Source organism: Cryptotermes secundus, unplaced genomic scaffold (assembly GCF_002891405.2).
Source record: "Cryptotermes secundus unplaced genomic scaffold, Csec_1.0 scaffold1182, whole genome shotgun sequence".
Classification (NCBI taxonomy): Eukaryota; Metazoa; Arthropoda; class Insecta; order Blattodea; family Kalotermitidae; genus Cryptotermes; species Cryptotermes secundus.
The window spans coordinates 567,987-582,438 of NW_019737098.1; the positions used below are offsets into that span (position 1 = coordinate 567,987).

The following is a 14,452-nucleotide window of genomic DNA, read 5'->3' on the forward strand; positions in this document are numbered from 1 at the left end:
GACGTTACGGAAGATAATATACATGAGTTTAATAGACGAAATGAAGAGACATCTTGTAAAACATTAAAAACATTGGCCCGTAATTGTTCAAATGTTCTGTAAATTCACCACACATAAAAGTTCTAGACTAATTTTATCTCATAAAATTTTCTATCTCTAAAATTCCTTCTGTAAATAATACTGATAGAAACAGAACTTAGATATCAGGAGACGATCTGTTTCTCTGACGCGCCGTCCTCGTGACATAAGAAGGTAAAGCTGTTCCTCTGCGTAATTAATCAAGCACTACGCCTTGAGGGAGTACGGGGAGTGGAGGTATAGATCCATATTTTCTTTGCCTCGGCACTAGGTGGAGGTGAGGGGTCAGCTTCATGCCCCGGCCGCTTTACTCCCGTGGAATGAGCCCCCGCTACCCAGTGGATAGGAGGCTGGATGAGCCCCAGAGCCGGTCTAGACGACATGGAGAGACAAAAATTCTTGCCCCCACCAGGACTCGAACTCCGACCTCTTGGTCGTCCAGCCCGTAGCCAGTCGTCATACAGTCTACGCTATCCAGGCTCCTGGTCCTCGCGACCTAAGCTTTAGAAAAGAACACGACTGACAGCATTTCTACCTGTACAGTCGCACGAGCGCTTTAAAGACTCGCTTCAGTTTCATGTTCAGTATTGCGACAGTAACTGAAAATCTTCCTCGGTTTATAAACTGACTATGCGTGTTTTCAACGCTATAAAATGTTCAAGACCTCTCGCTTCCAGTGCGACGGATACACTGTGCTGTTTCTCATTATTTACTGCATTTCATTTCTTCTCTTTCATATTTTTTGGAATGATTTTCGCAGCCATATTACAAACCGGAACGCTATGCCATCTTTAAAAACTACGAAAATAAATTTGATACTTAGATGTAAACTTCAAATTTTAACTAATTCCTCATTTGACAGCTGACGTAATATTATACGAGTTGGCATTTCTCTGATATTTTTCCCTTCCGGTTATAGAGTCATTTTCAGAGTGACGGTCCGCATCTGAAGTGTAAAAACATCTGCACCTGACTCTAGAACTTAAACTTTCTAGGCGATAAACAAGTTGTACAAAAACATTGTTTACTTTCGGTTAGATGTCCAGTAAAAACGTTTCCCTATAAACGATAAAACTGGCAGCGGAAAATTAAGTTGTCGGGTACTTTCACTTATTTTGTTCGTAATCTGATCCTTCTAATTAAACTTTGCACAGCGCGTTGAAGAAATAAGAAGCGTACTTCGTTTCTCCAACATGCTGGTTAAAAATCACTGTCGAATTTAGAATTAAAACGCGCTAATTATGTGAGGTTTGTGGTTCTCACAGCGGGAATTGTGAAGAGTACTGCCTTCTAGTATGACGTCTTGCAGTATGATAGACCTTTATCGACGTTTCGTAAGAACCTACTCTTTGCGTCGTCAGGGTTGAATAACGAGAGGGATGGAAGAGTAGCAATCTCCTCCGAAACGCTGGTCTCTATCTACCAAACTGTATGGTGTTGCATCCCAGAAGACAGCTATCCCCTAATAATTTATATATTTTGATTATCAGTACTAGAAGATTTCCAGCGGTGATGCAGCCTAGCCCGTCTCTTCGTGTCACATGACTGGCTACTGCAGGCTGCAAGACATTGGATGGGTGAGCACGTGATCTAACAACGCTGGCGTTCCGGCAGCTAATCCTGTGTCTGTTCGGAGATCATCGTCATCAAAGTCGAAATAACGGCTCTGAAAATAAAACACAAACAAAGAAATAAGCAGACGATATATAGCATCATTATTAGACTAGCAATTTATTAGGCTGTGCCACAGCCCAGGCGCTCAGCCGCCCCCTCCCCACTGCGACGGTCATGTGAGTATTTATGGTGGACTAAATTATACGATGAGGAAGGTTTTATCTGTGTACTTCGGTTTCCCCTGCCAATTCTCATTCCACCAAGTGCTCCACATTAAATAATCATCCTACGCTGTATAGTCTCGACACCAACAGCGTTGTTAGATAACCGACTTAAAATAATATACCGGTAAAAGCTATCCCTGTAACAGGCCGTGAAGGCGCATTGGGTTGTGAGACGTCGAGGCTACCATATTTTCTCTAGACAGTCGGCTCACAGATGGTGGTGAGGTTGTTAGCCTTACGCGCCGGCCGCTCTTTACCCCCAGGAAGATTTCTGGCACTCATTTCTGTTAGAGGCTGAGTCAAACCCAGAGCAATAGTGCGGCTGGAAGGATTAGGTAAATTGAAAAAATTTACCTCATCGGGACTCTAACCCGCGACCTTCCGGCTAGTAGCCTAGTGCCTCAACCAACTACGCTACCGCATGTTCCCACAGTACTTACTGTCACATCGGAAAGAAAGCCTATACCAATTCATCTGTTCGCTCTCACATACTGTCTGTCACGTGCATGTCGGTGTGAGAGTTCCGAATTGGACATTAATTCGTCGGTTCTTGTCCGATTTCTGAGTATCTACTAGGACAGTACCTCATGTCTATTGTACCGACGCTATATAACTTAGATACTGATATCGTCGTTAAATAACCAACTTAAAAATAATGTTTGTTGTATGTTACTGTACAAGAAAATTTACAAATACGCCAGAATTTTTAGTAAACTAACGAACAGATGGGATTTGTATCAAATAGAAGGTATGGGTAAATTTACATTGTTTGTTATTCACAACTTATACTGTAGGGCCTGTTATGATACGTGCGTGTCACCTTCCCACATTGAACGAAGGTTACAGATTTAAATGAGTTCGACAAGAGGGTGCTCAGGAGGGCATGGTCTCTGTGGACCTGGCAAAGATGAAATAACAAAGGACTGGGGGGACTGAACGACCAGGTTTTCGATGTCGTGTAAGCTACTGTAGCTGTAATGCTCTAGCTGCGATAGACACGAAGGGAGGGTTGCTGATTGTAGTAAGGACGGCGAAAGCGAGGTTATGCAAAGTTCTTCGGAAAACCTGAAGGCAAGAGGCCTCTGGGCAGGGTCTCATGGTGAACTTTTGCCTACTCGGTGATGTAGGTTCTGATTTCTAAAGAACTGGGAATTTCTTGATAAAAGTAATAATTATCAGCTGCTCAGGAATGTCCTAGATCATAGCTACTTAGGTACAGTTGGCCGCACCGTAGCTCAAGCGGTTAGTCGCTGGCTTCCCATCGCGGCGTCCCGGGTTCGATCCCGGGAATCCGGTCCAGTGGGATTTGTGGTGGACAAAGTGGCGCTGGGGCAGGTTTTCTTTGAGTACTTCGGTTTCCCCTGCCAATCTTCATTCTACCAATTGCTCCACAATCACCCTCACCTATCATCTGGGGCTGGTACAATAGGCCAGAAGTGGCCGCAGTACAAGAGACTTAGTCTCACCTCACTAGCAATAAAAAATACTTAGGTACAGTGCCGATATCCACATCGGCAAACACTTGATGCGCGCCTTCAAAACTTCACAAAAGTCAGAAGCTGTACGTCTGCTGGTGAATTATATGTTTTGACACTGGGACTAAAACCGTGCATGAAATTATTGGTAAATATTTTATTATTTTTTAGAGAAAAGCACTGATTAGGCGTTTGAGTTATATAACACTCTCACCTGGCATTCGATGCATCTACAGCTGTCATTCATGCTACATGTCAAGCCCAGCAGCGCCGCCGCCTCCCTATATAGTTCAGTACTCGATTTCCGGCGCTCTTTCCGCCACGTCTTGGTGACAAAGGGACCATCTTGTTTCCTGCTTCCATCTGGTCGACGAGAGGACGAACTACCAGAGTTTCCATCACTATTTGGTGCCACTAACGCTCTGCCGGCCGGAGATCCGAACAGACTCACCAAACCTTCAACTTCCTGTAATGAGACAACAGATTTGAGCAGACCCCACACTGAAACCACACAGAAGGGCAGAATGCACTCTCTCAGCCCCGTCAATGTGTTCCGCGTACTTCAGAAAACTTACAGTTCAATGAGAAAGTTCACAAGCTCCTTTCTGCGCAATGCCAACTTTACGAAAATGGGTGGAGACCTCCTTTGCCACACTGCATCTACATGAACGGGATCTTAGTTACAGGGAACGTTTTACCTTTTGCCTCAACAGCTAGGATTTACCTATCACATGGAAGAAAGGAATGGTCTCCTTGCCTAAAACGGTTAAGGTGAATAGAGCATGACTCTTCTGTACATGATGCCATTAAAGTTTTTCTTGGAGATATATAAGCGTTTTTATTTCATACAACATATTTCCGTCTAAAATGCAACTTATTATTGTCCTCTTTCCATCTCACAACATGTTCCGGCCATACACAATCATCACCAAGTGTCTCTATTTCACTAAAATTGTTGCACTGCATGGAATGTCCAACTTCTCATATCACATGTGAATGCGGTATCTCTTAACTTAAAATAAAATTGACTTTAATTAAATCAATAATATTAGTTAAAACTTCAGTATCTTGTTTGGGGGCGTCGTCCATTCGTCCAAACGACATTGTTTAAATCTCCTTGTTTGGATTTGCGCAGTGGCATGGGTGTAGTTCCCAAGTCTGTTGGTGTAGTTGTCATGTATGCCCCCTTGAGTGTAGGTCTTCACCCTGCTTCTGTAGTAGTGCTGTTTATCGTTGTGTATGTGTAGAACTTTTTGTATTTCATCAATATAATTTTCTTCAGTTTTACTTAATTTAATTACCAAACGGTATTAATTATAATAATAAGCAAGCAAATATCGATAATAGAACAAAAACATTGACATATTCTGCGATATCCTTTACGAATTTTTACTAAGTTTCTAGAGAGGGCGTGCCTCGCGGGTAGCATGTTCAGGGGCCCCACGGTAACCCTTGTACCTGCCTGTGACTTCACTGTTATGTATAATTAATATCGGGACTGAGATATTCACGGTTAAAGTTCAGACCTGTTACCCCAGCGTATGGCCCAGTGACGGGTTCTTGTGAACACGGTAACGAACCTTCGGGTTCCTTAAAATTCTGGGAGTTCATGTACCAGTTGAGTGACTGTTAGCATCTTCAGAAGGGTTCTACTTAATGGAGTAAGTTAATTTAAATATTTATAACTTTGAAAACGTTATAATGCGAGGGTGCATTTGGAATGAAACCGTTAGTAACAGAAATTGTAACAATTTTCCATAAATAAATGAAAGTGTAAAACTTGTGCAACCTCGTACGTAACCGCCGATAACTCAAGACCTACGGCGTATCTTGTTTTAATACATATGTAAATGAAAGAATAAAGACTTACGTATGTATCCAAAATTATGATTATTTTATTCTGAAAATAAAATTGTACGTTGTTTAAACAATTACCCCAAACATGTAACAGTTTTTCTAATTTTACAGACTTTCAGCCGCCTGCCACGGCTAAACCGTAAGAGATGGATAGGACATATTGCGAGTGACAAACGTTAATAAATACGAATTTCTCAAACATGCAGGCCGTTTTGGTCTATCGCTTATGGTTTAGGAGTTACGACCATTTTTTTGCAACAAATACGGCTAATTCAATTTCTCTGTTTAGTGGATGACACAATACTATAGGCATTCAACTCACTGACGTAAGTACAAACTAAACGCTTTGGGTAATTTAAATAAATAATGTACTGTACATATAGTACTGTTTTAGTATAGTTTCAATTTTAATGTACAAAGTACATTTATTCCAGTTAACATCCTAATTTAACGTTTTCAATGTTAATCCTGGGAACCAAGGTTCCCCATTAAGAAAACAAACTCCGTGGCTTTAGTCCGCAAGCGAACTATACCGACCGAGCGACCCCCTCTCGTCGGCTAAGTTAGTGCCAAATTCAGTGGATAGAGGGTGTTGTGTGGCCAGCGCAAAGAATCGTTTCAATTTTAATGTACAAAGTACATTTATTCCTGTAAATTTCCTAATTTAATAATGTTTTCAATGTTAATCTTGGGAGCCAAGGTTCCCCATAAAAAAAACTCCGTGGCTTTAGTCCGCAAGAGAACTACATCGACCGAGCGACCGCCTCTCGTCGGCTAAGTTAGTGCCAACTTTAGCGGATAGAGGGTGTTGTGTGGTCAGCGCAAAGAATCCCCACGACCGTTAATTTCAGTTTCCTAGACTGAATCCGCTATTTCTTCATTCAAGTAGCTCTTCAATTGCGCTCACGAGGCTGAGTGGACCCCGTTCCAGATCCACTACTTCTCAGAAAAATCTGGTTGCGCCGGGAATCGAACCATGGACCTCTGGATCTGTAGCCAGGAACCCTGAACACTATACCACAAAGACCGTCGGTTCCCCAATGGCCTTTTTTAAAGAAATGAAAATTTCTTTAATACTGAGTTAAATTTTATTTTAATTTATTGAACTTGAGATCTACTCCTATATGTAAGCTGAATATCTCCCACACCCCTCGCTACCGTGACGAGACAAACTCGACTAATTGTTGTACAACATGATACGTCATGAACACGTAAGCATAATATTTATGCAACATGTGGTGAGTTAAAATTATAATTTCGCATATTTCAATTTAAACATTGTGAAATCCTGGAAGCTCCAGTGCCACATCTCTTCACTTTTATGGGGATGTAGTGAGACCTCCCTGCATACCAAGCGATCGTTTAATTACCCTTTATCAGTTGCTGGTAACATGGGGCTGCAAAGTTTTAATTGCTAGAAAGCGCACGAATGTCGCAAAAAATTAAGTGCGTTAATTTGCAGAAGTTAAGGGAATCAACAAAAACCCTCACTAACATTAAATAACACTGGACTGAACGTCCCGATGTATAACCCTGGTTAGAGTCCATGAAGATTTACCGCAGCCCCTACAGTCACATACGATATTTTCAAACAAACAACAAACTTCATGGCTTTATTCCGGAAGCGAACTATACCGGCCGAGCGACCGCCGCTGGTCGGCGAAGTTAATGTAAACTTTAGAGGATAGAGAGTGTCGCGTTGTCAGCGCAACGAATCCTCGCGGCCGTTAATTTCGGTTTTCTAGACCGGAGCCGCTATTTCTCTGAAATATTTCCTCAATTATCCTCACGAGGCTGAGAAGACCCCGTTCCAGACCCACTACTTCTCAGAAGGTCTGGTTGCTCCGGGAATAGAACCCGGGACCTCTGGATCTGTAGCCAGGAATTCTGGCCACTAGACCACAGATGCGGTCGTTACATATTTTCATACTGTCCTACACCTGGTCACAACCGCTTGATTTGATATTAATTTTAGTTTCTCATTTACAATTAACTTGCCATCCGACGATATACAGGTTGCCAGAAGCGAGTGAGTATGCATAAGAACCGAAATAAATCAAGTCAGGTCGAAGAATTAGTCAAGGGCATTCAGAATACGGAACCGAGACACATCGCTGAAGGAGGAAAGAAATAAGGTTTCATAAATACTGTACAGGACTTTTTGTAAGTTTTCAATTTACAAAATGTTAAAATAAATATTTCTTCTGAAGAGGAAAGACATGAATTACGTCACTCTTTTTGTTCTCATGTGACATTTTAGAAGACAAGAGATTGTATATTCTATAAAAGTTGAAAAAGAAGAGGAAGAAGAGGAAGATGAACGAGAAGACAGATGCTCCCGACAGCGAGTGATTGATACAGCTAACATGCTTTGGCGGCAGGTTTGCTCCCTTCATTCTAGGCCAGAATTAGCATTTGTACTAGTGGACCCTACAACTGTCTGGAGTGTACAACTTCGCATTGGAGTGTCACTGTTTTGTTGACGTATTTAATTTTGTACAAATTTATCATTGAACTGATTAAAAAGGAAGGAAAGAATTAATACTGAATATATAAACGAATTAACAAAAGGCGACTGAAACAATTAACAAAGAAACTGATGAATGAATAAGATAAGTAGCGAAGGATTAAGGGAATAATAAATTAATTGAGTAGACAATTAACGAATGGATGAACCATTGATCTAATAAAACAATTATTGAAGCAGTTACTGTAATAACGTAAAATAAATTATGGATGGACAAATTTATGAATGCAAACGTACCGAAACTAGTGAATAAAGCGAAGTACGTTATTAGGTGTGTGAAATGCAATAGGCGTGTGTGTAAGCATATTGAGTTCATTCATTCATTCATCAGTAATCTGACATATGACAGGTCCACAGTCTCTTCCAAAACAGTTCCTCCACTTAATGCGACCTTAAGCCTTCTCCTTCAAATAAAAATATCCTCTACTGTCCCCAAAGTCATCCAGCATCTTCTTACATGGTATCTCTGTTTTTGGAAAGAGACTATCCAGGAAAAGTGATAATGTGGTAGTTTTCCCATTTGCTTTCCACATCGCAGTACAGCAGCCGTTCAAACCACTCTGGTCACGCCTGTTGCTATACGAACTTGAACCATCTCGAGCATCATTTGCTCTGTGCTTCAAGTCGCTGCTGATGACGCTGCTTCCGGCATCAGTTTTTGGGGTCTCTCTTCGTCTGATGCCTACCCTTTGACCTGTCCAGCAAGGGAGGCCCTGCAAGTAGCTACGCTACCGCTGGTATAGCTCTCAGGGTCCTTGGTATACTCAAACCCCTTCACCACGATAAGGTGGAGACACCAACGAGGGGCATATTGAGTATTACATAAAAATTCGAAGATTATTCTGCCTTATCTAACAACGGAGAAGCAGAGTGCAACGTTATCGGCTCCTAACAGAAGATCACGGTATATCGTATTCGTATGGCGGGATGCTGGGGGTTCGGAGTGGCAAGTGCGAGGTATCTGCTAGCGTCACGGTGCCCAACAGTTGCGCACTGTGACGCAAAGCAGGTTCATGTAGCGGTAATACCTTAGACTTCATTATGGAAGGTTTCCAGCTTGAATCTCTGCAGGTGTTTTCGTTGCTTTTCTAAGACCTCAAAGGCCTCTAACTTACACTGAACTTCTTACAGAGAACACGCCTCGAAGTTTTCTGGAAATAAACCAAAGGCTTGCTAGAACAAGAGAAGGATAAACTATAGGGAAACTTATTAAAAAGGTTCTGAACTGTATCGTGTTATTCTGTAAGGCGTAGAAAGATGCGCGCCATATATTTCTTTATTTCTACATCAACAGGCCACTCTGCGCAAGAAAAGAATATATTCTTAATCCTTTGAAACAGAGTATGGACAACCTATTCTGACGTTTAAGAACTCCTCATTTAACCCAAGAGTTTATTTATGAATTCTTGTGATTCTCAGAATAAGCAGCTATTATCTTCTTGAAGAGCATTAAAGAGCTGTTCTTTCTAATGAAGACGAGGTTTATTTCTCTGATGTAGGAAGATTTTATGTTATTTAGATAAAAGTACCTGAGAATAAACCGCAAAAAAAAAATACGGTACTAAATTCACTATTCATTTTCTCCAATCTTTATCAAATGCTCCACATGTGCGATCTATGAAGATCTCGACCAATGCATGTGTTAAGCTTTCATGCAGTCGGTTCAAAGGCGGAAGGCGTGCAGCTGTAACAAACCCTTCACATTTTGTATAAGAATTGAGGTGACTATGAAGAAAGCAGTCTTCTGGGATGTAGCGCCGTGTAGATATTGTGTTAACCGACGTTTCGGAGGAACCTATCACCTCCATCTTCAGATGGAAGATGAAGATGGAGGCGATACGTTCCTCCGAAACGTCGGTTAACACACTATCTACACGGCGCTACATCCCAGAAGACTGATTTCTTCCTTCAGGGTCTATTTCCTTCACACATGTGAGATTTTATTGTCAGAAAAATAGTCTGTCCCTACTGTATGACGTTGCTTTAAATGACTATTTTTACGGCCAATAGAATAATAACGTCACGTGTAGGAGATGTGCGTGATTTATAGACGGGGTTTGGATTGGATGATTGGATTTATTGACACTTTATACACACCACTCGAGACTACAGACAATTACTGCTCTATTACTGATTTCTACGCTTAGAACTCAGAGTTACATATACACACTAATGTCCTCAGTCTTCATTAGTCGTATCCTGGCAACTGATTTATAAAAGTCTCAATGCCACTCCAGCACACTATAAAGTCTTCTATGTATAACGTAATTACTTTTTTGTTATTTCTTCTCACTTATTCTGCCACCTGCCAACTCCGGAGACTCTCTCAATTATCTGGTGGAACTGTCATCTCCAGAACTCGACTCAATTCTCTGCTGCAACTGTCAGTTTCGGAGCTCAACTAACGTCTGTTCAGTTCACAATTACTTTACGACTCTTCTGAGTTCCATTGATTCTGACTCTTATGTTACGACAGACGGTCAGTAGAGAGTATACGACTCTTCTCAACTTAACTCTTCTTTATAACCACTTTGCACGGACCGAAAATAAAACATAGTTTCCAGCAACTCCTATTGTTGTGTTTGCCGATCCGTTGCTTCCAAACAGGTTCTTCTATTGTTGGGTGCGTATTCGTTGCAGTGAGAATGTGTTTAACGATCAGTTCCCTAGAAAAGGGTTGAATAAGGCCATTGTTTATTCGTCTATTACTTAGAAACGGCTGTTTATACTACAATAAATTCCCTCAGATACGTTCCTATGTTTTTATATCTCTACGCGATCTTGTGTGGTGCATCCATATGTTGGATGAACAGTGAACTGAGAGCTCAATTGATTCCTCTTGCCTGCCTTATCAACTTGCAGGTCATCTTCAGGTTCCTGTTATGTCCACCAGGGGAGCTGTTACGGCGACCAATTGGTTTTCAAGCACGAACCCTCCCACTGGTTACAGTCTACGCTTAAGACTATGCTTAACGCTCCCTTGACGATCAAGTCATCCGTGAAAGGAACAAAGGAACGGGCTAGAATAGGCTACCAGATGTAAATACAAAACTTCATCATGGAGAGAATGCAGTTTCTAGATCATTAAATTTTTTAAAAAGTGGAGTCAGCTTTAGTTTTCAGATACACTGACATGGGTTAGACGCTTGTCCTTCCGCTTCAGATGTTGCATTATATATAAAAATACTAAGGGGCACGCGGTAGCGTAGTTGGTTGAGGCACTATGCTACAAGCCTGAAGGTCGCGGGTTCAATTCCCGATGAGGCCATTCGATTTTTTCAATTGACCTAATCCTTTCAGTCGCACTATGGCCCTGGGTTCGACTTAGCCTCTAAAAGAAAGTACCAGGAATCTTCCTTAAGGGTAAAGAGAGGTCGGGGCGTAAGGCTGAAAACCTAACCTCCATCTGTGATCTGTGTGTCTAGAGAAAATGTGGGAGCCTCAACGTCTCAAATCACCATGGGTCTTCACGGCCTGTTACAGGGATAGCTTCACTTTTTTTATGAAACTAGTATTTTCGGGCATGAGTATCAAATTCAAAATAAAAGCGACACAATGTAAGATGGTGCAAAATTGAATTAAAACAGAGCCCCTAGGATAGTCTTCAATAACTCGATAAGAACGCTTTGATTCACTGATCCATGTTATTAAGTTGACTGGCAGACCTATCTGTGTTGTTTCTAGTAACGTTTTCGTTATAGGGAGCAAAACAGCATCAGTACGTATCAGCAAACAAATACGTGTATGCTTCCGTCTCCTCATTGTACCTCCTCTCATGCTGCATCATGATTATCATTTTGATTGTTAAATGCGACGTAAAACAAACTTCCAATACCAACAAGCCCTACTGAAAACAACAGCGAGTTATTCCTCTGTGAAAATTAACTAATGATATTTCATGCTTTTGTCATAAAAGTTTCAATTTGAAGCGATATCCAATATGGGGAACAGTATAATTAACGTGCAATACAAAGCGGAATCAATATGGGACAAAAAAGACAGCAAATTCAAGAGTTTATTGCACAGTTTAAATGCGATGATAGGATTAATATTTACGAGCAGAAAATTAAAAAACTGAATTGCGTACTGTTTTTCTGTTGTCTATGTGTGAATCTGGTAATATAATCAAAGCATTTTTTTTTCTGGAGTCGCTGCAAAGCATTATGGGAAATTTAGTTAGCGTCAGAATTAGACTAAGTTCTAAATATTTGAATATTTTCTCTATTCACCGTGTTATGTTTTCTTTTGATGGTAGTAATTAAAAGAGGTGCATTTTATAGAGCTCCGTCGTTGTGTCCATCTCCTAACCCACTGACTGGATTTCCACGAAGTTTACGTCAAGCTTGGTGATGATTCCTGGTAACTTAATCATTGAGGCATGAAACTTCAAGTTGCTTTACGGTACGCGCTCAAAGCGATCATACGACCATTAAAAACGTGAACAAGAGCTCAGAAATGCGTTTCAACTAAAATAACATGCACATAAATTCACTGATCTATACGTTCACGAGAACTGATGTATTTTTGTGTTCACAAAGGCTCATTTTTATTTTTTCCTTTGTCAAAGAGCTTGACAACCGCAGAATTTTGCTTGAAATAGTCTTTCTGCTTAATGCCTCACTTCAGCAAATTTTTCGTACAAAGGCCTACTATATGCTTGTGCTGGCCCCACGACTGGGTTCAGCATTTAGCATACAGAAGCAAAGTATATGCTCGTGTATCAACTGGACAGGACTCGACGTAATCATAGTTTCCCTTGCGTCTGGCCGTTAGTAAACGTGATTGAAAATGCGTTGATTTCTCGGAAGAAAACACAGGGCAATTACTGTAGTTTTGTTTAACCCACAAAAAGCCGAATTTCTTACAAGTAGGTTTAATACTCATATATAAGAATTCAGTTCCTACCTCACAGGAAGCACAGTATGTCCCTGCTGTAAAACCAACCAGTTAAAGCGGTGTTTACTACGAGAATTGCACGAAACACACAAATACACCGTGTGGGCAGAATTAAAACTTTTCGTATTGTGACGTATCGACCCACTGCTAGGAAACGACTCAGCATGCAATTCCCAGGGAACACGCAACAATGGAAGGCGTGTTCTTTGTGAACCATGTTACAGCTCGTCGCTAGGTAGCACAACAATTCTGACAATAGAAAGTGTTTTCTATGTAGTCCGTACCTCGGCTATATAATGGAAGTCTGCTTGTAGCTAGATTAGATTAGATAATTAACATTGGTGAATTGGGTCGTGTTCTGGAGGGTCGGCATTCCTAGGTGATTGAACAAGAAATGACAGAGACTTCCTAGTGATCTGGAGTGATAGTTCCTGTGATAAATCCGTTGCCAGGAAACGGACAGAGTGTCATAGTGATTCGTGAAGTGGGTGGATTAGCGGTAGCGCTATAATTCATTGTAAATAAAGGAAATTGTAAATTAAGGCATCAATAAATCGAATCATCCAATCCAGAACCAGTTATTATTAGTCTCGGAACCGCGGAAACGTAAGAGTATGTTAAAGCAGGTGGCAGTGACCACTGGGCTTTAAGGGCTTAAATGGTTAAATAGAGTAGGGTGGCACTTATCTTTTCATCAGCTATAATTACTCGAAATCTACACACAGATGGAAGCATTTCCAAGTTTTAGTTATCTGTGACCTCAAGTAGCCTACTGACAAATAACTTTAAAATATTTCATGGTTATTTCGAATTAACTGTATGTAACAGAAATTTCTGGGTCTATTACTTTAATGGCAAAGACATTAATGGATCGTAAAGTTGCATGTATGTTAAACATACTAGTGAAACAAATGAAAGTTAAGTACAGGAAATGGTAAGTTAATTCCAACTTTGACAATTCACCTATTTGAAACAATTGTCGTAAATCAAAGGGAATTCTCAAAATTCCAATATTGAGTTCGTCCTAATGGCTCTTTGTTAGAATCGCCATAAATATTTCAATAGCTCTTGAAATTGCTTACTGTTCTCCTGTTATGCTTGCTGCTGCTACTCTCAGAGATCAATTTGGATAAGGGTGTGTTAAATGTTTCGCTAATGGTGCTCATTACCTCAAGCTCTTAGGACCATTCTCTGACTTCTGCTTCTGGAATGACAGTGACATTAGTGCATACAATCTCTGCAAATTAAACAGACCTTGTCTTGCAATTCTTGTAACTCGTGATATAAAACAGCTTAATATATTGCACAGAATTACTGGGTTTTTGGACTTTCCCCATCGTCTGGTATTCTACAAATTAGAAAACACGGCTTCCGGAAGCTGGATCTCTTGCCTTCCTCAGGTGAGGGAGGAAGACACCTACTCGGTTGGGCCCCTTAGAAGGAGCTAATCTCAATCTCACTTGAGGACGGAAACAGATCCAGTTTCCGAAACGTCGTGTTTTATATTTTGTAGAATATCGGACGATGGAAAATGTCCAAAAATCCAGTATTTCAGTATTATACACCATCGTCAGAACCCTGTAGAATCTACCACCTCAATATATTTACAGGTGTTTGAGTGACTATATACGGAGGCCGGATTGCTAATTGTATTCACTGGACTCTTTAAACGGCTCGTGACTACACTTTTCAAATCAGTGTCACACAAACAGTAGTGTCTCAGTCATGGTCTTCACTGTGCTTCTTGGTGAAAGTTCCTCTGCTCCTGGGCTAAGGTTCTC

At 40.9% G+C, this 14,452-nt stretch overlaps 1 protein-coding gene across 1 annotated transcript in view; it reads right to left on the reverse strand.

The window, feature by feature from the left end:
* Window positions 1-490: 490 nt before the first annotated feature.
* Window positions 491-14,452, reverse strand: part of LOC111870211 — an 80,817-nt gene continuing 66,855 nt past the window's right edge. Inside the window, exons 4-5 of the mRNA XM_023862309.2 lie at window positions 3,606-3,857; window positions 491-1,744 (exon numbers count right to left, since the gene is read on the reverse strand). Coding sequence (XP_023718077.1) covers window positions 1,628-1,744; window positions 3,606-3,857 — 369 coding nt within the window. The 3' untranslated portion in view covers window positions 491-1,627. The remainder of the gene's footprint in view (window positions 1,745-3,605; window positions 3,858-14,452) is intronic.